The 23829-nt window shown below is 40.7% G+C and overlaps 1 protein-coding gene across 1 annotated transcript in view; it reads left to right on the top strand.

Moving 5' to 3' along the window:
- The window catches only part of KCNQ3 (potassium voltage-gated channel, KQT-like subfamily, member 3), a 33327-nt gene that overhangs the window by 2580 nt on the left and 6918 nt on the right, over nt 1–23829 (top strand). Inside the window, exons 3-12 of the mRNA XM_008936049.1 lie at nt 1244–1334; nt 2041–2167; nt 3851–4023; nt 5979–6134; nt 6699–6809; nt 7473–7568; nt 8933–9027; nt 10441–10467; nt 21478–21665; nt 22759–22861. Of these exons, the coding sequence (XP_008934297.1) occupies nt 1244–1334; nt 2041–2167; nt 3851–4023; nt 5979–6134; nt 6699–6809; nt 7473–7568; nt 8933–9027; nt 10441–10467; nt 21478–21665; nt 22759–22861 (1167 nt within the window). The remainder of the gene's footprint in view (nt 1–1243; nt 1335–2040; nt 2168–3850; nt 4024–5978; nt 6135–6698; nt 6810–7472; nt 7569–8932; nt 9028–10440; nt 10468–21477; nt 21666–22758; nt 22862–23829) is intronic.

Raw genomic sequence — 23829 nt, forward strand, 5'->3', positions numbered from 1 at the left:
CAAGACAGGTGAGGTGAGACGTGTCTCTCCTCTGAGCCTGCCTTGCCCCTGGTCCTTGCTCACTGCCTCCACACTCCAGGACTCTGCTCATTTTACCCACTTAAACAAAGTGGAGATTTACTCAGCAAGAAATGAAATCACACTTCAGGTACCAGACTGAAATGCAAAACAAGTAGTACATGCTAAACACAGTTTGATGCTTAACAAGCTTTTTTCCCGGGATGATTTCAGTACCTAATGTCTATCTTTTCTCTGATCTACCCTAGCTATGAAAGCAAAGGAGCCTTTATGGAGACATCCTTCCAGTTTATTCACTAAGCTCTGAAATATTTCCATGACCACCTGCCCCTCTGTTGCTGTGGAACAGGTTTTGGGAGCACATTAAAATGCCCATGATCTGAGTTCATGAAGTACTAGAATATGAGCTTCCCCTACTCTGCTTCACAATAATCACTAACAAGTCTCCCTTGATTTTTCTTACCTTTTTGTGTATAAAAAGAATTTGAATAGGTTCAGCCTGGGAATACTTTTACAAAACAATTCAACGTCACTTTAGGTTGGATTGAATTGGATTTACAAGCAGTGGGAGTTAAATTTTCTGTCAGATCTCTGTGTTCTGGAGCCTCACAGACAACAGCACGGGGCAGTGATTTATCCACACGCTGTATTTATTGGAGAGCAGAACTTTATCCTCTCTAGTGTTTCTCTTTCAAACCTTTTCTTCTTTTCATCTGCATAGAAATAAGTGCAAAAAGGGAAAAAAAAAACAAAAAGCCATGGAGTTTTCAAAGGAGAGGTTTGTCCTGGTGCTGCATTGTACTGTTTCTCAGGTCTCAGGGTGTACCAAGCAGATTCATCCCACTGCAATTGCAGTGCCACTTTCTGAAACACAAAGCACATCAGCTTGGAATAGACTTCCTGAGTATTAGAGTCCTCTGCCATACCATACAATCCCTTCCCAAAACACAATATCATCTCTTTGCTGCATGAAGAATGCACATGAGTTAATTAATGTATGTCTGCCCCAGAACCAAGACGTAGGATCTTGCCATGGTTTCCTGACTGCAAGGCCTCCCTGCCCAGGTTGAGAACCCTTGAGCTCCATGAGGGCCCATCTCAATGCTCACCGATGGGAAGTAGACATCCCCTGAAGGTCTCCACCCAGCTTTTTATGGGCAACGTCGCCAATACAGTTACAGAGAGGGTTAACAATGGTGTGTTTTTTCCTTTCATTGCATTCCAGGTTTCTGATTGTCTTGGGGTGTTTGATCTTAGCTGTCCTCACAACTTTCAAGGAGTATGAAACTGTTTCAGGAGACTGGCTCCTCTTGCTGGTGAGTAGACTGGCTTCTGTGTCACCCTGGTAATGTCCTTCAGTTGAAATCAGCCCCATCAGCAGTGAAACTTAAAATAAGATTTCTTTTGTTGGTCCTGGAGCAGTGACAATACACTTACATATCAGAGGGTTCCTGATCCATTGTGAGCACCGACTGAGTAAAAGGAAAGTAAGGAGAGAAAAAAACACTGACCTGAGACTTTTAAATAATGCCTTTATAATTTCCTTAAATTTGTGATATGTGAATATACTGTATCCTGTCCCTGTGCCTATAGATACGGCTGCATGGATGAGCTGCTAGTGGGAAACCTGGGTGTGGGTATACAGTGCACTGGGGACTTTGCAGTCACCACTCACACATTCACACCACTCAATCACTTTGTGTGAAACAGGAGGGGTGTTTTTCTGAAGTAATTGCCTTTCCATCAAGGCAGGGTAAGCCCTTCACATTTACCCAACAGCAGGGGAACATCCTTTCTGCAGAGTACTGAGCAAGCTGTAAAGCTATGTCCCACTTTGCCTTGCCTCTCTCAACCTGTGTTCTCCTTCCTACTTTTTTCCACTCTCTCCCCCTCCCTCCACACACACACCCAACACTTGTACCTCATCTGTTTCCTTCTATGTTTCATTTCTATCTCCATGTATCCAGAATTACTGCAAAACTTGTAACGTGTCTAACAAAGTAATTTGTGTCTTTGATACAGGAAACTTTTGCCATTTTCATCTTCGGAGCAGAGTTTGCCTTAAGAATTTGGGCTGCTGGATGTTGCTGTCGCTACAAAGGATGGAGGGGGAGACTCAAATTTGCCAGGAAGCCTTTGTGCATGCTGGGTAAGCACGTGCTCTGTACCACTGTTTTCACCATTATGTCCTTCTCCTTCTAAGACATTTTGAGGGGATGTCCAAGAGCCAGTGAATGGCAGTGCAAAGAGCACTGAAATCAGATCTGCACTTTGTGTGAGGAGCTGTGTCCTGCTTGGAGTAGTTATTTGAAGTATCTGGCAATCACAATTAATTCAAAAGACTTTTGGGTGACTGGTCAGTGAGAAAAAAAATGATCCTTTCACTCTTCAAACACACTTTTCTTGTCCTAGCTCCCACTGCATTTTTCTTAAGCTCCTGCCAAAATGTGGTCTTTCTGCCTCTAGTTTCAAACCACTTCAGATCCAGTGTGCCATCTTCCCCAGTCCTCTTTCACATTTGAATGTTGTGTTTTACCTTTGTATTGTTGGTCTGCATTTACAAGCAAGTATCTGTGATATCATCTGTGTTCTCTTTCAGGCTTGGAAGGCACTGCCTACAACTATCATAAAAACTAGTCATTATTAATGTTTGAATCCTCTCCTAAAGCTCCCCATTTTGTGAGTTTTCCAGGACTCACTCATTTATTTGCTGCTCTTCAGGCCAAGCACTAGCTTTTTGTTCTTTCTTTGTAAAGCACACAGCACTCTGGTGAGCTGTGGTGCTGCAGTTACGTGAACACCTGCTACCCTCTTCCCTCTCCCTCCTTTTGTTCATCTTGTGGGTAAATGGTAGACAAAACTGGAACAAATTTTCTTTGTGCATGTGTGCTGTCTTCAATTTAGTGGTGCTCCTTTGGGTGCTACTCTTGTATAAATACTTCTTACACTTGTAATAGCTTTGTGAAGGCAGAAGAGCATGGTGTGACCAAGTGGGACTGATGCTGTCTCAGGCTTTCGTGGTAAAAGTGTCATCTCACTTATGAGAATGAAGCTTCATTGACATCTACGTACAGAACAGAAAAGATCCCACTGGATTTATTAATATCATCTCTGGGTTGTCACTGGCACAAGTTTGTTTTGAGCATGATAGAAAGTGAATATATCTGAAATCCATACGGTGCTGCTCTTTTTGTCTGGAAACAGTATGAAGAAAATATAAAGACTGAGTGCTCAGACAATATTTAAAGCCTTTTGGTACCACTTTTTTCCTTGTATGTGTATAAGATCAAAAAGCAGGGAGGAAACAAGGAAAAGAAAGAAAAAGAAATAAACCAAGAAACAGCAATGTGATTTGCATGCTAAACCTGTTTAGTTGATCAGCAAATTGGCCCTGTGAGTGCTTACAAAAAAAAAAAAAAATAGTGGTACTGGCTTTGAGATTTTACTGGAAAAAGTCAGCCAAAAGAACAAAGCACTAAATGCACCATCACAAACTGAATATCTTACCTGCTGACCTGTTTGCCGTTGTGTTCCCATGGGATGGATGAATTTAAGGCTGGTTTTCTGTCAGCATTAGGACACTGTTTCTGTGCATCCCTAAGCTAGCTCAGGCAGTGTCTCCTGTTCATGCATCGATCTGTAAACAGATTATGAGGCTTTCTGGTGGGTACTGTCCATGATACCTCCAGGGCAGGTGGAGATATCTGTGCAATGGGCATTTTCAGGAAGCTTTAAAATTTACCTAGGGAAACTTGCAGCACAGCCAGATGGGATTAAGAAGCAGGTGATGAGGCCACTTTTGTTGGCAGGCTTTGTTCTTTTCGCCTTGCAGATATCTTTGTGCTGATTGCTTCAGTGCCAGTGGTTGCTGTTGGGAACCAGGGCAATGTCCTGGCCACGTCTCTCAGAAGCCTCCGCTTCCTTCAGATCCTGCGGATGCTCCGAATGGACAGGCGGGGCGGCACCTGGAAGCTGTTGGGATCAGCCATTTGTGCACATAGCAAAGTAAGTGAGGAGCTGGCAGGGCTCAGATGGGTTTTGAGGGAGAGACACTTGAAGGGAAAGGGGAGGGGTGCGCAGGTACAGCGGTGCCTTGGGATGATTGTGTCTGGTAGTTCAAGCAACAGTTTTGTCCTTTCATCTTTCTTCCCTCTTCCATTCTCTGAAGCGCTTTTGCCTCTTGTTTTACCTTTTCTTCTCAAGAGTGGTGTTGGGAAGTGACAAGAGACAGTGTTCATTCCCACGCGTGTTACAGCATGAATTTTACCTTTACACTGAGTGAGAGCAGGGATATCCCTTTAAGTGTGTTGAAATCTTTGACAGAAATGCCTCTGTAGTTGCAACACGTTTGTAGTGGCTTTTCAGACTTGTCTGATCAACAGATGGTGCAGGCCTCCAAAGAGATGGAAAGAAGCTGGTTAACAGAAATGTGGTTTCTGAGGGAGCAACTGATATAATTTCTCTCTGGAATCATGGGTCAGACAACCCCAAGATGCACACAGGATGAAACCAGACAGGCAAAATTTCTAAAATCATCTTTCCTCAGTCTATCTTGATGCTATAGCCAGACATATCCTGTCTTGCACCAGACAGATACGTTGTGTTCCTGTATTTTCACCAAACATTACTACAAGTTAAAAAGTATCTTCATAAAAATCCTCTAGATGAGATTTCTTGTCTGCACAGGGTATAGAAAAATTGCACGTACTCTGTGCTCCATACTACTTTTTCCATGAATGACATTCCTGACATTTTAAGGTCTTTTTAAGATTGAAATGCCAGCTGGCACAGCATAATTAGGCTGTGCTTCTTTGTGGTGGCTGATAGGAATACCCACCCTGCTTCATTTCATATCAGCTTCTGTTTCTTCCCCGTATAAACTTGCTACAAGGCAGGTGGCACATAAACACATGTCAGAAATGCTCCTCAGGAAACTGAGCTCACTGAAGAAGTCTGTGTGTCACACAGATTGTTTAGAAATTGTTTAATGCTTCATTGTGCAGGATTTCATTCAAATGTTTTTTGTGTGATTCCCCACCACCCTTTGGACCTCAGCTGGCTGAGGAAGTTAAAAAGGGATTGTGAGGACTTTGCTTTACTGGAGACACTAAAGAAACAATTTTGATAACAAGGTTAGCCAACACGTTTTTCCTTCTGTGGTTGCACACCAGAAATTATTCAAGACAATTGACTTACCTCAAGACTCAATTATGAAATCCTCAGTTACAGCTTTTTTTTTTTTTTCCAAATGCAGTTCTCAGAAAATGAAAGGAGGTAGGATATTGGGGGTTTTACCCACTTTGCAACACCTTGACCCAAAATGTTTCTGCTTTGTTTCAGACATTGCTGGGCTTTTAACTTGGGTTACTGCACCTCCCACCTCACTGGGGTTAGCCACACGCTCCACTTTAGTCACTCTCTCTAAAACAAGGAAGCTTTGTTTTTATTTTCATGCAGATGATTTTCAAGGTATGTTCTCATTGCATTGATTCATGGTCAAAACATCATTCATGGTGGAACCTTCTTTGATATACCTAAAGAGAAGGAACTACATCCTGCAGCCTTGACTTTCTGGAGGTAGGGAGAGGACAGAGCTGTTGATTGCTTGCCAAGACTGACCAAGCCTAGGGGCAGCAGGCGTGGCAAGAGCCAAGGCTGGGAGCAGAGCCCTGCAGGACGTTGTGTCATGGGCACAGCTAAGCCCTTAACCCAGCTTTATGCAGAGCTACAGCTGCAGATTGCTCCAAGCTGTTCCCAAGGAAGATGCCATGCAAGGGCTAATTCTTGTAAATGTCTGCATTATTTCCCAGTAAGTGCTGAGGTGGACTGGTCATGGGCAGTGACCAAACTAGGAGTGACAGCTCTACTGTTACCCTCAGTGCTTTTCTCTTCTGATGTTCACTCTGCCTCTGTGGGTACTGAGACTGTTTTCAGCCATTGTCCATCTGATTGTTTTGCAGGAACTCATAACTGCTTGGTACATCGGGTTCCTGACACTCATCCTGTCCTCATTTCTCGTTTATCTGGTTGAAAAAGATGTTCCTGAAAAGGATGCTAATGGGGTGGAGATGAAAGAAGAGTTTGAAACCTATGCAGATGCACTGTGGTGGGGGCTGGTAAGTGACTCTAAAAATACCTTATCCCCTTCTTAAAAACTTCATCTCTAAGAAGAGATAAAGTATGGATGTTAAGGATAATACTATAAGTGCTGCTAAATTTGGGTGAGGAGCATGTTACTGGTACAATATTAACAAAGGAGGGATACCCCTACAACCAATTAACAGAACTTATATCCCTGTTGATTTCCAGTCAGACAAAGGCCCTTAGGTGCTTCAACCCTTTTCAGAAATAAGTCTGTGCTTCTGGGAAAGCTCTCTTTTAGATGAGTGTCTCTTTTGATAGATCTGCACGGGCGTGCAGTGTCACATAGAGTTCCCCTTCAACAAACACATCCTAGAGAGGCAGCTGCTTTAAGACTAAATCCATTCCCCCTGCTGCAATGCCTCTGGTCCACAATGCCATTAAAAAAATTGGTTGGCCCATGGTCAAGACCCTATTTCAAGAAGTTACGTGCGAGCACCTGTGGAGCTAGTTGACTTATGCAAGTTTCCTGGGGACATTTAAAGCAGAACTGTTTGCTTTATTTTTCTTATGGGAAGCCCTGGTTGTTCTGCCCACAGATCACCCTCGCCACGATTGGGTATGGCGACAAGACCCCCAAAACATGGGAGGGACGGTTGATTGCAGCGACGTTCTCTCTCATTGGAGTGTCTTTCTTTGCTCTTCCTGCAGTAAGTACCTTCCCCCTCCTCTGTTAGCCACAGACCAGTGCTGTACGCTTGCAAAAAGATGGCAAAATGATCATAACTGCCAGTGGAATCAAAATGTCTTTTTAAGAAATGATTCAGACCCTCAAGTTGGTCTATATCAGTAAATCAAAATCCTTTCTTCCCAACTTTGTGTAGAGCCTATTGGAAATAATATGTCACCCTGATACTCCTTGAACCATGTGTGGGCACTGTCTGAGACAGTGCTAGGGGACACAGGACCAAATTAATCCACCAAGAGAACATTCTGGGAAATCACAGGGCAGTTCAATAGCCTGTATCCTGGCCCGGGTTAGTTTACTGCTGTTGCCATAACCACACAAAATGTATTCACTGTGCTCTGAGTAGAAACTAATACATCACCTGGACACCTCCAGCTTGGAAAGGCAGTAGACATTCAAGGACCCTGATGAGTACTTTACAATGATTTGGTGTGCCCTGTGGTCCTTCAGAGGACCATGACAACCTCATAGCTCCTGATCAGAGTGTGGGAAAGGCAAGTTGTACTGCATAGAGGTTCCACATAGCCATCTCCATCTCCATCCATAGACCTGTTTCCTCTCATCATTAATCCATTTTTTTCTGAGTAAGGCATGTCTAAAATCCTTCATCACTCTATGATTTCAGGGGATTTTGGGCTCAGGGCTGGCACTGAAGGTCCAGGAGCAACATCGTCAAAAACATTTTGAGAAAAGAAGAAAGCCAGCAGCTGAACTCATTCAGGTTTGCACCCACCTATCCCCTCCTTGAAAACATGTTGGGTATGAAGACTGCTGCATCATGTTAACAAGGACCTACACTTCCCCCCCCTGCCCAAATCCTCATTTCCCATTGCAGGATGTGAGAAGCTGTGTTTGTAAAGCAGTCAGGTTTTTCACATTGAGATAGATAATACGGATGTCCTTGCAGTTTTTGATGAATCTTTCAATTCCCAGATTTATTTTTTTTCAGAACAGTGCCTTTAGGATAAATGGTAGCTAGCTAGCTTCTGGAAAACAACCTGCTTCTGCATCAGTGCCACAAAATCACAGAAAATAAGCTGTCAAAAGCATACTCTTTCCAAAATCCAGATTTTGTCAGTTCCCTTGAGAAAATGTGTTTATGTACAAAGTTATGTTGTTATTGATGTGGAAACAGCAACAGAAGTAACACAATAGAGAGTGACTCAATCAAGGCAAATCACATAAATAGTACGTGTGGTTTCTAAAAACTGAAACACCCTGGATCTTTTGTTATATCACTGGATGATCCGAGGATTCAATGAGAAGAAACTTGTTATCTCACTCGGACTTGTTAAGGTCTTTGTTCTGAAGTCAGAAAATTAAGCTTAAAATTAAAAGCCTGGGGACTGAAAAATTTGACAGGAGTTACTCTTAATAGGTGTGGAGCACACATTGATGGCAGTGAAGTAAACAGCAGCATTTCCACAGAGGGACAGGGAAAGTTTCTGTGGTATCAAATGGAAGCATTGGTGCTCAGGACCGCTCAGGATCAGCCAGTCCTCAGCAGAAACAGGCTGAGGGCATATTGTGCTGCTCTCATTAAAAAAAAAAAAACCTCCTCAGCAAACAGAAGGGGCTGCAGGGATGAGCTGTGAATTGAGTTCACCTTTTAAATTAAAGCGTCTCCACTTAGCAAGTAGCTAATTTAGCTACAGTATTTTTTAAGTATGTGCTTAGAGAATTTTGATGGGAGTTAAAGGCTGAAATAGAAAATTGGTCAGCAAAATTTCCTCTTGTGGTACATTAGATAGTAAAGTAGCTTAAGTACTTCCAGAAATATTGGACAAGTCCAGCAGTGCTTGAGGCTCATTAGACATACCAGGCAGGAGAATAAAACCATTTTAGTCAAATGTAATATCTTGTTCATGTTGGTTGTTTTTTCCATGTCCTATTTCCTTTAAGAGCCCTGCCAGATCATAACCCAATGTCAATAACTTTGCCATAGAGTGACACACATTTGGGATGGCTGATTAATAATTAATTTCCAGATAGTCTCTCAGGTGCATTATGTTCTTTGAAGCAATCTGGCTGCTCTCAGCCTACGGAAGCTTCACCTGATGTTATTTCCTCCCCCTTGTAATTCAGGCTGCTTGGAGATACTATGCTACTAACCCCAACAGGATTGATCTAGTTGCTACCTGGAGGTTTTATGAATCAATTGTATCATTTCCATTTTTCAGGTAAGTACATTGTCCCTCTCCCCATCATTCTTTTCTGTGAAAGTAGAAGTCAGGAAACACAGACTTTATATAAGTAGGTAGATAGCTTTTGTAGGTGACAGATAGTTCCCAGCTAACTTCCTGGCTGAGAACAAAAAATTTGCTTTTGGCTTCTGGATCTATTTCTTCTCCCTTCCCCTGGTGGGATGTGTCAGGGACACATGGATAAGTCCCATCAGTGGCTCTCATGTTTGCACTAAACAAAGGCTGCCTCACCATCAGCTTCCTTTTGTGAGACTCTGGAGTTCATTGCCTTAGAAATCTCAGTTTCTCCCCCCTGAATTTTAAAGGCACCTGTACTTCTCACACCCTCTATGGTGCTGCTCTGTATTTTAATATATGAGGTATGCTAAAAATTCTTACTTTTCCTTCTTTAACTCAACTGACCTGAGAATTGTGTTGTTCATATGTTTATGTAGTCTGTCTGATCCTTGCTTTTCCTACCTGTCAGTCAGGCACCTTCCTTATCTTGAGGTCTTAACATTTTAAAATGTTAGCCCTATGAAAGCCAAGACTTCTAGCTATAGACCATAAGCTCCTCATCATGGGAATTGCTTGTACAAGTTTATCCTTTCAGCTTTAATTCTGGACTTGCTGTTATGCCTCATTTTGAAAAATGTGCCCTTAAACTACTGCTCAGCTCAAACACAGGTTTCCAGGTGTAAGTTGTGATCACCATGCTAGTGCTGCAGCTCCAGCCATTGCTCAAAACTGACTTGAAGAAACAGTTCAGGCTCCTGCCTTCACAAAGGGGAATTTACAAGTACTAACTCTCTCTGTGTTTTATTGACAATATAGTTCTTCAGGATTGATTTCACATACATCAAAAAGGAAGTGTCTTAAGAACAAACACCAAAAGTGTTTAATAAAGACCCAGTATATTTCTTTCCTTTTCTTTGTCCCTTCTTACTCTCTATCCCTACATTATCCATTATAGAGTAATTTCTAGAGCATTTCTTGACCTCAGGTTTTGTTTGGAGAATAATTCTTAGGCTCACCTGGAGTCTAGACTTGTTACAGTGACTTCAAGTGTGTTCATTGTTATGTAGGTTCTTCTGTGATTTAAATGCTACCTGAAATTTAATAGGTATTTTGCAAATAAGGTCCTGGGAGAGAGGCTGAGGGAATTCACTTCTTAACAAAGACTGGATTACAAATATAAGTAACACAGACTGATTTCAGGAACCTGTATCATTTTCTTTGCTTTATGGCTGGTTGAAAATGTAGCTTTTATTCTGCTGTGAGTCATGGTCACAGAACAAAAGGTGTTTAAACAGCAATAGATTAGAAATTTATGTTTAAAAAATATGCTGAATTTATTATGTAATTCTTCTCTCCTTGCTTTCTTCTAATGCTTCCTCCCTTCTGTAAAAGGAAAGAGCAGTTGGATGGTACTGCCAGGTATGTAGCTGCCATTATTGTAGCCTTGTTTTAGTATAGTTATTGGAGGATGCAGGTCAAATGTTCTTTGTGGATTCATGAGCTGTTAACCAAAATACGCTACTAACAACACAAACAGTCATTTAAAATTATTAACCAATCCCTTTCCTAACTGCTCGCTTTTTTCCCAATTTAACAACACAGTTAAAATGCTAATTCTACAAATGCAGTGTTGCTTGCTGATTGTCTGTAAAGAGCTTTATTGTGTGTTATGATTAACCATGGTCTAGATTTCTCCTGATCCATGTCATAGGGCCAGGGTTTATCATCCAAGCTGTTCTGGGGAGAATTTAAAGTTCTGCTTCATGTTATTACTCAGCACTTCTGCACAGAGCACTGTTGTGGTGTAAGGGATCAAGTCTGTGTCAGTTCACCATGATTTCTTGACAACAAATACTAAGATGGATGGTTAAGATGGTATAGTCAGTCTCTCTGGCAGTACTAAAAAGCTACATTATGTTTGAGGCCTTGGTCCCATCCCTACTGAAACAAGATTGGAATTCTCCCAGTCACTTTGGGGAATTTGCAAGCAAAGAGAATGAAGGAATCATTAGTACTGGCCAGTCACTGAGGACTACAGCAGAACAGTCATTGTCAGTCCACCTGCAAGGTCTGAAATGAAAATTATATAATACACTCCAGCTAAGTTGGAGATTCAAAAGTGAATAAAATAATTCAGCCTATTAGGTTAAAAATGTGAAATAGTTAAACAGCCATCAATGGATCACTCACAATGAAAGTCAATAGCAATTAAAGGATAAATAGTTCCACAGACTCGTGCTGAAGCTGTTTCCACCTGCATCTCCATTCACAGCACAGAGAAAAAGAGCGAGAGTTGTAGCAAATTTTGGAAGCTGTTAGTCAGAGATCAGCCCGGGTTCCAGTCCCTGGCCTGATGAGAAGTTATCTTTTTTTTTTTTTTAAAGATGTTATGCAACACATCATTTCAGTAAAGGAAGCTGAAAAAAATAGATTCACACTTGCTGTTCTCCTGTGATTTTTTTGGGGGTGCAAACCTCCTTCAACAGAAAAGAAAATCTATCCCAGGCTTTCTTACAATGCAGACAAGTGCTGTAGTGCAAAATTATTGGGAAAAGATTACCTCCCCCTCCTGCCACCATCATGATGACCTAATCTGCTCCTCTTCAAAGGTTGCCTACATGGGAGTTACCTAGTTTGTGAACCCTCATGAACCTTAAGTGCTATACATGTGTGGCACTGCTCAGGTTAAGAGGTCATGAGCAAGCTCAGTTGCATTAATGTATATGTCAGGAGATTTTAGCCATCTCCAGCATTGGTAGCAGCTGAATTTTGCCCTTTAATATGTAGGACAGAGTTTAGGATCTGAAATCCTTCTGAGCATGTAAATCCACACCTTGAACCAAGACGAGTTCTGACTCAGATGCAGCAGCAGATTAAAATTAGGGAAGTGAATGACTGCTGATGTTTGCTTTTGATCACAAGCCCCCTAGAGAAGCTCCTGAACCTGCAGTAACAGGATGGTTTGTGGTTCTGAGTTACTGTATCTTTAAGGCCAGTAGAAGAAGTCATTTTAAGTTGGTGCATTGGATTAAAAACTGAAAAGTATGACTCACAGCTCAGAATCTTTAGAACTATAATCCCAAGGCCCTTCATTCTAGCTGGATATATCTTGCTTTTATGTTGTTACATACGTAATAACCTTCAGCAAAATCACCAGTAAACCTCCTTTGGAGCCTTCCTGTTAGCAGGAATGTGTTTATGGAAATGAGCATTCAATAAGAAGTATTGGAAACCCTCCAGGTAAGCAGAAAAATGGTACTTTTAGGAGCATCCACTGACTTCAGTAGGCATGGGACTGAGCCATAAAATCTGATTGTTTTGATAGTCCTACCTCCCATCTCTAATAAAACTCTTATTTACAGACCAGATAATTAAAAACAAAGAATATTCCTCTTCTTCCTGCAGTGATCTAGTTTAGAAAGTATTACTGTTACTCCACTGCAGTTTGTGTTTAAGTTTGTATTGAAATAAATAAGCAAGAAGAAAACACAGTCCTGCTGGAGAGAGCAACCCATTAAGTGCGCTCAGTCTCCTGGTTCTTGTGTCAGTTAAGTACTCAATGGGAAAACTCTAGTAATAAACTGCATTGTCTGTACAGTGGTTGATGAAGGAGAGAGAAGAATTGGTCCAAAGCTTTCCCAGAAAAGTCAGAATATTTAACTAGTTAATAAAGTAAAAATGAGGCCAGGCCATGTTAAAATTTGAGGACATGTAGCACTTTAAGTGGCAGGGTTTCTATTCAATGGTGTGGAAACTCTTCAGGAACTCCACAGTAGCAGAGTTGAACTTCTAGTATCTCTCCTTGGAAGCAGGACATGACAAAGTTTCAGCTAGATGCAGCTCCTTGTTCTTAGCCCATCTGGGAGAAACACAGGGGAGACAACAGGGTGAACAGTCTGTTTCAGAAGTTGGATCCCAAGGCAGGGCTGCAGGGAAGGACTTGTGATAGTAGAAAGCCAATTAAACTCTGGCAGCAACCCAAGTCTTTATTGAAGCTCCTTTTAAACTAAGACTGTGAAGATGTGAGATGTGATGAAGAGCACATGGGACTACCCTTGAGCTAGACAGTAGGCTAAGTCCTATAGGCAGTGGAGGGAAGCAGTGCATATGACTGCTCTGTTAACAGCATTTGCCCTATTTGCCCTGTGTAGTTCCCCAAACCAGGAGAAACTGGGATTGTGCTCACTTCGATGCTTGTATCCACAAGCCCTTTAGCAAAGGGTTTTAAACTTTCTCCTAGAGTCTTGTTCCTAATTAGCATTGTCCAACTGTAAAACTAGACGTCAGGAGAGCGTGTTCCTAGATCTATCATTATGTGATTGCAGAAAAGTGATTTCTCCCTATTTCCTTATCCCTACAAGATAAATAATATTTCTCTGCCTTTGGAAAGTTGGTTTGATCTTTTTTAAGTGGCAGAATCGGTACTAATCCTATTATGTGAGTCTGAAAGAATGCATATAATGTGGTGCATTTTTGTATGGCCGGTAGTAACAACATAATGAAAATAAAATCATACTTTGCAAGGTGGAAAATTTTGCTGTCAGCATTTCTTCTTAATACATCTGCCCAAAACAGGAAGGAGAAAAAAGCCACTCTGAACTTTCCACTACATTAACTACAAATGAAAGGCTGTTCCCATTCTTTCTCATAGAGCTTTTCATGGGTAATCATTAACGTCTCATCTTAATAACTTTTCTTCACTTTACAGTAATGTCATGTTTAGTAGGGAGTCATTCTTTGGATCAAGCCTCACAAGAAAACTTAGGTATATACATTCAAATAACAATTGAGCCTTACTCTTTTCATATTTCTTGCATGCCATTCTTTGCCTGCACTTTCTGTTTTGACTACAGTAGTTCATCTAACCACCATAAAAAGTAAGGGTCAATAAGACTGAAAAGTTATTTAAGCCCAAAAAGAAAGTTGCATGACCTTGCAGACAGTTCATTGTTCTGCTTTTCAGAAAACAGGGGAACTACTCCTGGCTCTGCCAATGATCTGCCTAGAAAGAAGTGCTTTTCTCTGTTTACACAGAATGGGAATGATACTAACCTACTCTGCAAATCACTTAGAAATTTGCTGTGAGACAAACGTACTGTAAGAGCTAAACACCATTCCTTATGCAGTCCCAAACCTGTCAACACAAATTCATGCAAGTTATTTCGCATTTTGACTTCAGTGGAAAAACGTCTCTGCGTGTGTGTTTGCAGGTTGTAGTTCAGCAAATGGAAAACAAATGGATGCTTTTGATCCTCTAAATAAAGTTAGTAGCATGCTTAAATATCTTGCTGAACTGTGACCTAAGATGTGGGGCAAGAACTTTCACTTCCTACAAAGAGACATAGAAATAATTTGTGGCATTTCAGAAATCTGGAAGACACATCACCAGAAATAATAATATTTTGACTAAAATGTCAATCATTTTATTCTACCCTGCACAAACATTTTGCTATCATTCAGCTTTAGCTCATTATTATAATTCAAACTGCATTCCACAAACGTGAAATCGTCAACACACAACTCAGCTTTTCTAGCCTAAGCTCTTCCACTTTTGAAGAGCTGCTAGTGAAGTGCTCCATTTTTGTCGTTGCATGATTGGCCCATGAACACTAGTCAAGAGACATTGATTTTGCAGTTTGATTTGCTGTCTAGTGTTTGATACATGGAGGTACATTCACTGCAAAGTAAAGAGTGGGTCAACACCCATGTGGTTTCTACCTACATTGCTGGCTGTTCCCACTGGGGAAAATATCCATCCTGTTTTCACAAAGTATTGAACTTGGATTATTTTCCCCATGGATTGGTGTGACATTGCTTTTTTTCACTCATTTCCAATCACTTTAGAAAGTGTAGATGAGAAGAGGGGCTAAGCAAAGGCTGTTAGTGTGCATAAGAACTCTTTCTGAAGGGCATCAAAACTAAGCTGAAGTTAGGACTTGTGTTCATGTTTCTGGGCAGTAGGTGAGTTTGGATTTAGAGTCATGCCTATACTTAAGTATCAATGAGGGCATACACCACCAACTAGTATAGAAATTTTTTGTCTGAAAAGGGATCTTTTCTCCTCAAACATCAGAAATTTGCAAATTTAGACCTCAAGATTCAGGGTGCAAAGTGGCTTTTTAAATGAAGATATTAGCTGTCAAGTAGTTGCAGTCAATCATTTTGAGAGTGAACATTTTAGTGAGATCCTCTCTACAGAAAAGTGTGTTATCTGATAAAAGGGAAAGCTGATGGGCCCAAGTTCAGAAGTACCTTGAAAGTGCAGAGTGTTCTTGGTTTTATATTAAAAAGACTGTGGACTTTCTGAGATTAGTTGAACATATTCACTGCAGGATTCATGGCTGTCCTCAAAACATTGGTTTTGTGCTAATTTCTATTCGGAATAGTTCAAAGTAGAATACTTCCAGAAATCTCATTCAGAATGTCTGATTTTCCAAAATTAAGTTCACATGTATAAATACAGCTGATAATGTGCTACAATATTGGAGTAAACACGACTGCCTTTTGCTTCAGCTTACTTGAGACCAACTAGTTCTAGTGATTAGCTGAACTGCAAAAAAATCTGGAAAAATTTCCCAATTATTATTAGTCTTTGGTAGGTGAAAATGGTAAATATATGGAAGAAGGCTGTGTTTGAGTCACTGTTAGCATTAATTCATTACTTTTCTTCTCATACATGAATCGTTTGTTTATGAAACTCCAATACTAGGCAAAGCACAGAGAGGAGAGTATCTGGCTTGCATGATGGGATGTAACTGCATTATTTCCTTGCATGACTGTTTCTTGGAAGAAGCATTTCTAGTTCAGTGGTTCCCACTCTTTATTCTGAACAAGGGTAAAACATCTGCTGCAGAATCCAGCCACCTCTTGTATATCCACCCACCAAATTAATCTCCCGGATGGTCTAAAATAATTCCCACTGCTCCTGAGGAGCAGAAACCTGAGAGATTAATTTTTGTTTAGCTAGGCTTTCAAGTCAAGAACTTAAGAGCTGAATTTTAATTTAGGTTTGGTTTTCAAGCCAAATTGTCTGTACTGCTTCATCCTTCCTCCCTTTGTGGTGGTCTGTATCCACCACAGAGTTAAGGAGTTCTCATCCTGGGACTCCATTTCAAAGACAAAGGTTTTAGGAAAATTTTTAGTCCACCACAAAGGAGAGGATGCAGCAGTAGGCAAGTATGCAATGGCAATGTATCCAAGCAAATCAGAGAAACTCCTCTGCACTTTTGTCAGCACATTTGGAATGCATTGGAATCCGCCTAGTTTCTGGGCCTGCCCTGGAAGTCAGGAATCACATTTTATTGAATGTAAGGGAGCCAAGTGAAGTGGGACCACTGTCCCAAGGGGAGGAGCTAATATCAGCAGGAGGACTCTGAAAGACAAGCAGCAGCACATGCACCTGTGGGTGGGAACCACTGTCCTAGCCCCTCTCCTGGAGGCTGATGTGACCTGCGCATGCTGTACCTCTGAGGCTGACCGTGGGCATGCTGGTTTACTGAAGGAGATGACTGTCTCATGCGAACAAATGTTTCCTAAGTCTTTTTGAAAAGCACAAAAACCCCAGCAGACCCAGATTTCATCCATTAGAAATGTGAATAAAGTCCTTTTTTTTTTTTTTTTTTTTTTTCTGATGACAGCTAGCCATTATCTGGAAAGAAGCTTGGGTTTTGTTTTGGGTTTTATTTTGTATATAGCATATTGTTGCGTTTTTTCATGTGAAACTGATGAATTATTTTCTGATTCTACTGCTCTGGCTGCCTGGATATGAACACAATTGATTATATTTATTGCATAAACATGCTGTTATGAATCTGAATGTTACTTTAAGGGTTAATCATCAAGATTCAATTAATGAGGGATGCTTCAGCTCAGGTAACTTAGACTGGAGACCTTTTGAAATTACTTCTCATCTAGATCTTTATGTAGTCAACAATGAGACAAGTTCCCCCACCTGTAAAGTCATCCCAAAGTGAAAGAGAACTGAACTGCACTCTGTAGGTTGATAACTTCCCACTGATTATAGAAAAGGGGTCCAACAATTAACCTTAGAAAGGACATTTAACTTTTAAAACAGCTTAATAGAGATCTGATAAGTTCTAGCTTCTAAACTTAAAATGCTTGAGAAGCAGTTTTGGGGCAACAGTTTGTTTCTAAGCAGATGCTTATCAAAGGGGAAAGCTGAGAAACACCCTAGAAAGAAATTTGAGAATGTTTTTGGTTCATATTACCTACCTTAAACCATACCCCTCCAAAAAAAACCAACAAATAACAAACAAAAAAAATCCAAACAAAACAACCCACAGATGAATGTGCCTACATATATGGTGGAAAATATCACTGCAACCAAGTAGCTTTTAGTGCTGAATGAAAAGGAATATTGTGATGTGTTTTGATCTATGAGGAAGATATCAAATCTTGATCACTCCTGTTCTCCTGTAGCTCCATGGCAGAAATCCCTGCATATATAGACTATATTTCTGTGCCTTATTAAAAAAAATAATAATTTACAGGATTAATGTTTTTGATCCTTTGCTCACCCACTGACCCTTTTCCTATGATCCCTATAGATCCTTGCAACGCATTTCATGCCTCCTTGTCTTTTGCTGAGGAAGGCAGTTATTACAGGAGCTTTGAGGGACAAACTTTGAGACATCTGGAGATGTATTTTGAAGGACTAAGCAAGTTTTTGGAGAGAGAGTCAGAGGCCATACGTAATGACAACCATATTCCAATATAGTATTAAACTATTTTTATAAACATTAGTAATCTAATTACTAATCAGTAATTAGTAAATAGTCTTACCCATTTTTCTGCTTCATCTTTCAGGTTCTCTGCCCTAAACATACTCTTCCCTTGGGAACTTCTCTATGGTGTTAGTGCACTGAATCTTGTGACACTTAATACATTGTTTGAAACCAATGTGTGGTATGGGACCACTTCTTACCTTTGAGAGGTCACCTCATCATCTGAAATCATCTGAGTTTCACTGCTAGATTTCATCCTTCTAGGAGCTTTCTTCTATCCTGAAAGATCTCTCCAGAAGCTCTTGAACCAAGACATTTGATCTTGAAATCCTGAAGAACAGGTGGCCTACAGTCTCCCATTTCATTTGAGATTCATCTGTCATTGGTGACTCTGTTAATCCCCCCATCAGGAAAAGCTGATCTCTGCAACAAACCTATTGTACATACAATTTTTTCAGACCTAGGGAAAAATGTCTTCATTTTTTTTATCACTGAATAAATCTACTCATCCTAAAACTGCTTGTTTCTTCCTTCTTTAAGTTTATTTCAATGTCTCCTTCAGCCTACAAGGATCATCACCATACTAAAAGTGCTTAGTTGCTCTGTCTTTTTTTTCTTCATGTTGAGGACCTCACAAGCTCACTCTCTAACAACTTAATGCCCATCAGTTTATATTGCCTGGCTGACTGTTATCACTCAGGTATATTTTTGGTGTGTTCCTTTATATTAAAATCCTTTTCAGTTATGTGCCATGTTTCCAAACTCTTCTTGACCATCCTTCTCAAACTTAATTCTTCCTTCAGACTCTAATTTTATTACCAATGAGACATGAGAATTTATTTTCCCTACTTTACTCTCTAAAAAAAAACCCCACACAAGTCATTCAGTTGACTTTTTCTTCTTCACCTTTGTTTTTCATGCCCTTTCTAAACTTGCTCATTAGCTGTTTTCTTCTCCTATATATATGGTAGCTGAGTGCTTGAAGAATCCAAATTTCACAGAAATTCTGTGAAGTTGAGGTGGCTGTCTTGTAAAGCATTTCTGCTCTCAAGCCTGGCCTCTGAAGCAGAGAAGTGAAAATGATGCAGAACAGAGGTCACAGGATTCCTCCCATTTTAGTAGAACATGGATCACTTGTTGGGCCTCTGCACTCACCATCAGTTCGGCCTTTACAGCAACTTATGGATCAATTGATTCCAACCCAAATGCAACCACTAGGGAACCCATTTAAGAGCAGGTGGTCTTAAGACCAAACATGAAAATGTCCCTACACTTTCTGTGGTCTTATTTGCCACAGATGTCAACAAGTAATGTCTCCTATTTTTCTACAAAGAAGGAAGTATTCCCTGATTTTTGCTCCATGTATTTGTCTGTACTTTGCATATCTTCCTCTCATGAATGAATTCCTCAAGAAATTACATTAGGGAAAAGTCTGAGTAATATTAATACTACTCACTTAAACTATTCTAATTCTTCACTCAAATCCATGCTTTTATCTTCTCATATCACTGACTTCAATCCCCTCAATGCTGATATACCAGCACTGGGGGAAATCATCTCAGTTATTCATATTTTAAAAACCCCCAAAACACAAAAACCCACAGTAGCTGTGATGTGCAATGCTCAGATCAAGTGGGGATTTTGTATGCTGTAAATTACAGTATCCTTACTGGCGTCAGCACTCTTATGAAAGCTGCAATGTCATCATGTGTCTTTAAATCTCACCTTTATCATTTTGAGAGGAGTGTCCTAAGAACTTCCATTGTGGTGGGATACTGCAACATACAGAGCTCTGAGACAGAAATAGATCCTTCTTTCAAAGGTGTGCACCAATGACACCAGAGGTTGTAGAACATCCATCTGAAAAATAAATGTAGAAAATAATAGAAAAATAGAAAATAATCCATCTGATCAAGGTAATCCTTAAACGGAGCATAAGCAGTTCTGTGAGTGAGACCCTTCACTTGTAAGGTCTGCACACAAGTCTCCATCTTTGCCTGCTATGTCCTTGCACAATGGACCTTTCCCATGTTTGCTTCTCCTGCCAGCAAGTTTAATGGCTTCTGCTGAGCATGCTGCACATATACCTCTCTGCATACCTATGAAATCTCCTTCTTCAGGTCACCACTGCTGTTCTTCCTTCAGCTCTGCTCCCATTGTGCCTCTCAGAAACCTGTCTGCTGTGGTGGCTTCTTCCCTCCCCCCACTCAACCTGCTTGACCCGGTGTCCTGCACAGACCTGCCTCTTGACCATGTGTGCACAACTCACCTTTCCCCAGAGCTGTCCCCCAGTGCAACGTCCAGGAATGGGTTAAAAGGCACGCTTTCTTCCCGTGGCTCAGCCCCACAATTTTTAGCAAGTGTGCAATTAACAAATATTTAAGCAGCAAAGTGAACACACAAATCAAATATTTATACCATCTATCACCTACAAAGTGCTCAGAGCTGATATACTCGCTAGCAAATTCTTTTTATGTTGCTCTTTTTAATGGTTTAAGTAATTGTCTTTAAGACTGTTACAGTCAGAAGGCTGCCAGAAGGGTTACTGCTTCTGGTAAGATGCCAGGTAGATGCAATTCTAGCTATGTGTTTTCACTGAAGGACAAATGTCTTTGGTCAGTAAGTCTGTAAGAAGAAAGTGCAAGGAATTATTACAGGAATAAAATATGTCACTTTACTACAATTCGTATAGGTCACCTCTATTTCTAGTATAGTGAGAGATGACTGGAAGTGAATGGTGGTAGCCTGCTCTGCCTTGTACCCAGGAACTGCTCAGCAATGCCTTTCAAGTGTTTTGCCGATAATTTATTTTGTTCACAGGACATCTGACTTTCTTTTACTCCTGGCTGTGCATACCTCTCCTCTGTAGTCAGGCTCAGAGAGCTGGGCTTGTTCAGCCTGGAGAAGTCTCAGGGAAAACTTTATAGCAGCCTTCAAGTACCTAAAGAGGACCTGCAAGAAAGCTGGAGAGGAACTTTTTACCAGGGCACGTAGCGATAGGACAAGGAGTAATGGCTTTAAACTGAGAGTAGATTTAGATTAGATATACAGAAGAAATTCTTTACTGTGAGGATGGTGAGACATAGGAACAGGTTGCCCAGAGAAGTTGTGGGTGCCCTCTCCCTGGAGGCATTCAAGGCCAAGGTTGGCTGGAGCTTTGGGCAACCTGATCTAGTGGAAGGTGTCCATAGCCATGGCAGGGGGGTTGGAACTAAATGACCTTTAAGGTCCTTTCCAACTCAAACCATTCTATGGTTTTATGATTCTATGAGTCATTCATTTAATAGCCTGCCACAGACCCAATAGTTAAAGAAAGAGCTGAACAGGGAAAGCCAAGCATCCTTATAATTAGACAACATAACTTCCTAAGTAGTGGCCTTTCTTTTCTTAGTAATAAATCTAATGCTTCTGACATGCTACAGGAGCTGAAGCACTGTGATACCTGGAGAGGATAGCAAGACCCTCTGGTAACATTTTCAACATTGCTACAAAAAAATGCTCATATAAGCAGTTAATTATTTATGGAGCTTAACTGTTTCTTGCAAAGACATTGATGTATTATGGTAGCCCCAGCAGTGTCCTTGTATACAAAACATTTATTTAGTCCATTATATACTTAAAGCATCATGAAAACAAGTTAAAAGTGTACAAAGGAGGAAAATGATCACTTTTGCTTATTTTGTAGCCAAAAGCTGGGTCTCTTGGATCGGGTTCGTGGTACCAATACTAAAGGAAAGCTATTTACCCCTCTGAATGTAGATGCCATTGAAGAAAGTCCTTCAAAAGAGCCTAAGAATGTTGTCTTGAATAATAAGGAGCGTTTTCGCACTGCATTCCGAATGAAAGCGTACGCTTTTTGGCAAAGCTCAGAAGGTAGCCCATCTGTGTTGATTCCTTTCTACCCATCCCCTGTTTTTCCCATTTTACTTTGTTCCTCTGCATCTTCTGTTGAAGGTTTGTGACTTTCTGTGCCAAGCATGGCTGGTCCCTGGTTTGACATGACACGTTTGGGGAGGCTGCAGGAACTGAATGCTGTAGTCCTGGCAGCACGGTGCTTCAAATAAGACAATAGCCCTCCAGAAAACCAGCAGTTGATATGGGATAAAGCCAGTGGTGTAATCAACCTATCTGACCTGAAAAAAGGGTTGCACACTGGGCAGTGAATCTATATCCAAATAACCCCACATGCCATCATGCTACCATTGGATTTTCAGCAGAGTTGCTCCACCCTAGACTGCATCCAGCCCTGTGCTAGTCCTTGTCTGGACTTCTCACATATCTCCTCACTGGAACTTCTTAAAACCTTGTTTTATAGAGTCAACAGCTGCTTCCCTCCCACTCTTCCCAAGACAGCTGGCCCGCAGCACATTTCCAGCAAGTGTCCATGCAACATCATAGGGCAATTTTCCTCTCAGCTTCCCTGGGCACACATTTTCCTGTTCTTACCTGTAGCTCCTAAATGGTCTCTGAATAACAGTTTCTCCTTTATTCTGCCAGCTGGCATCAGTGCATGCTGGGCATACTACCATGGATGTAGTCTGAGGGTCCACAGTGGGAACTTGATTATTCTCTTCCATGAAGGTACATGAGCTCCAAGAACTTGGCCTGTAGCTTCTACCTCTGTTTTAGCTTTATGTAACGTAATTTTACCAAACATTTTTTCATAGTAAAATCTCCTAAAAGTGGCAACTTCTAAATCCATTGGAAGGGAAGAAACATTCCAAATGTTCCAAACGTTTCAGAAATGCTGAAACCTGAGAGGAGAACCTTTAAATAATGTGTCCTACAGCTGTCCCAGTGGAATTAAGAAATCCCTTTCAAGAGCTGATCAGAGACAGAGGAACCTGCAAGAGATGTTCCTTTACTAGATTACATATATTTTATATAATGCTTTAGTCAGCCACATCTCCCTCTAAATATTGTGTGGTCAGATGTTCACACATCTTCTTTTTGATCTGCTTCGAAGATGCAGGAACAGGGGAACCTATGGCAGAAGAGAGAGGTGACAGCAGTGACTTTCTTATGGAAGATATGATCCCCACATTCAAGACAGCCATCCGAGCTGTCAGGTAAATGTCTCTGATGCTCCCCATGCTTTGTTTTGTCTTTGAATGCTGATGCTTCAGGAGATCATGTTATCCTCTTGCTAAATGTTTGGTCATTGTTTCTGCTACTGCTCTTTTCAAATGCAATAAATAGATGATTCTACACATAGAAAAGTACAACACAGACTCTATTTAAAGTCCTCCTTGAAAATATGAGGAAATGTTTTTCAGTCACATTGAACATGACATTTTTGCAAGATATTCCATAAATATAAACATTTTTATAAAAGAATATTATTTACAATTTCTCATTAAACTATGCTATATATTATCTTGTTCAATTTAGTGACTGTAGTTTTTATGTAAAACTGGAATTTTCACTTAATAATAAACTCTGAGCTGACTCAGCTCTTCTTTATTTGGAATTGTATGGGTGTGCAATATACTTTTCAGTTGTCATCTCTAATAGACATTGAAGTCTCCTTTTCAGCAGTTTTCAGCTTGTGACATGTGCCACTTCTATTTTCATATCACAAGAGATATTCCCTGGGGTTAGAGAACTCCTAGTAAGGCTTGTTAATGTGTTTAGCACATCAAGCACATAGAATTCATTCACTGATGCTCTCTTACACCTCCACTCAGTATTTTTTACTCTCTTCCCTTGAAAAAATGCCTCCAAAGGAAATTACTCTGCTTTCACTGAAACTGCTTGTTATACCAGAAGTTGTTAAGTTTGGGGCCAGGGAGTCAGTGCCTTCCACGTGAAATACTGCAAGTCTGGGATACCCAAAAATTGTCTTCTTAGAACTTCAAGTTTGAGGATTATAAGTATATAACCATAATAAATATTCTGCTGGTTCTTTTCCAGTTGTGTGCAAGAGGGCACACATTTAACTAGTCATTAAACATTCCAGATTTTCTCAAGCCTGCTCAAGGCCATGTCCCACAGGCGTGGCTCGTGTTACCCACAACTGCTGCCCCCCCTCTTCCTT

The sequence above is a fragment of the Merops nubicus genome, unplaced genomic scaffold, assembly GCF_000691845.1.
Source record: "Merops nubicus isolate BGI_N331 unplaced genomic scaffold, ASM69184v1 scaffold2780, whole genome shotgun sequence".
Classification (NCBI taxonomy): Eukaryota; Metazoa; Chordata; class Aves; order Coraciiformes; family Meropidae; genus Merops; species Merops nubicus.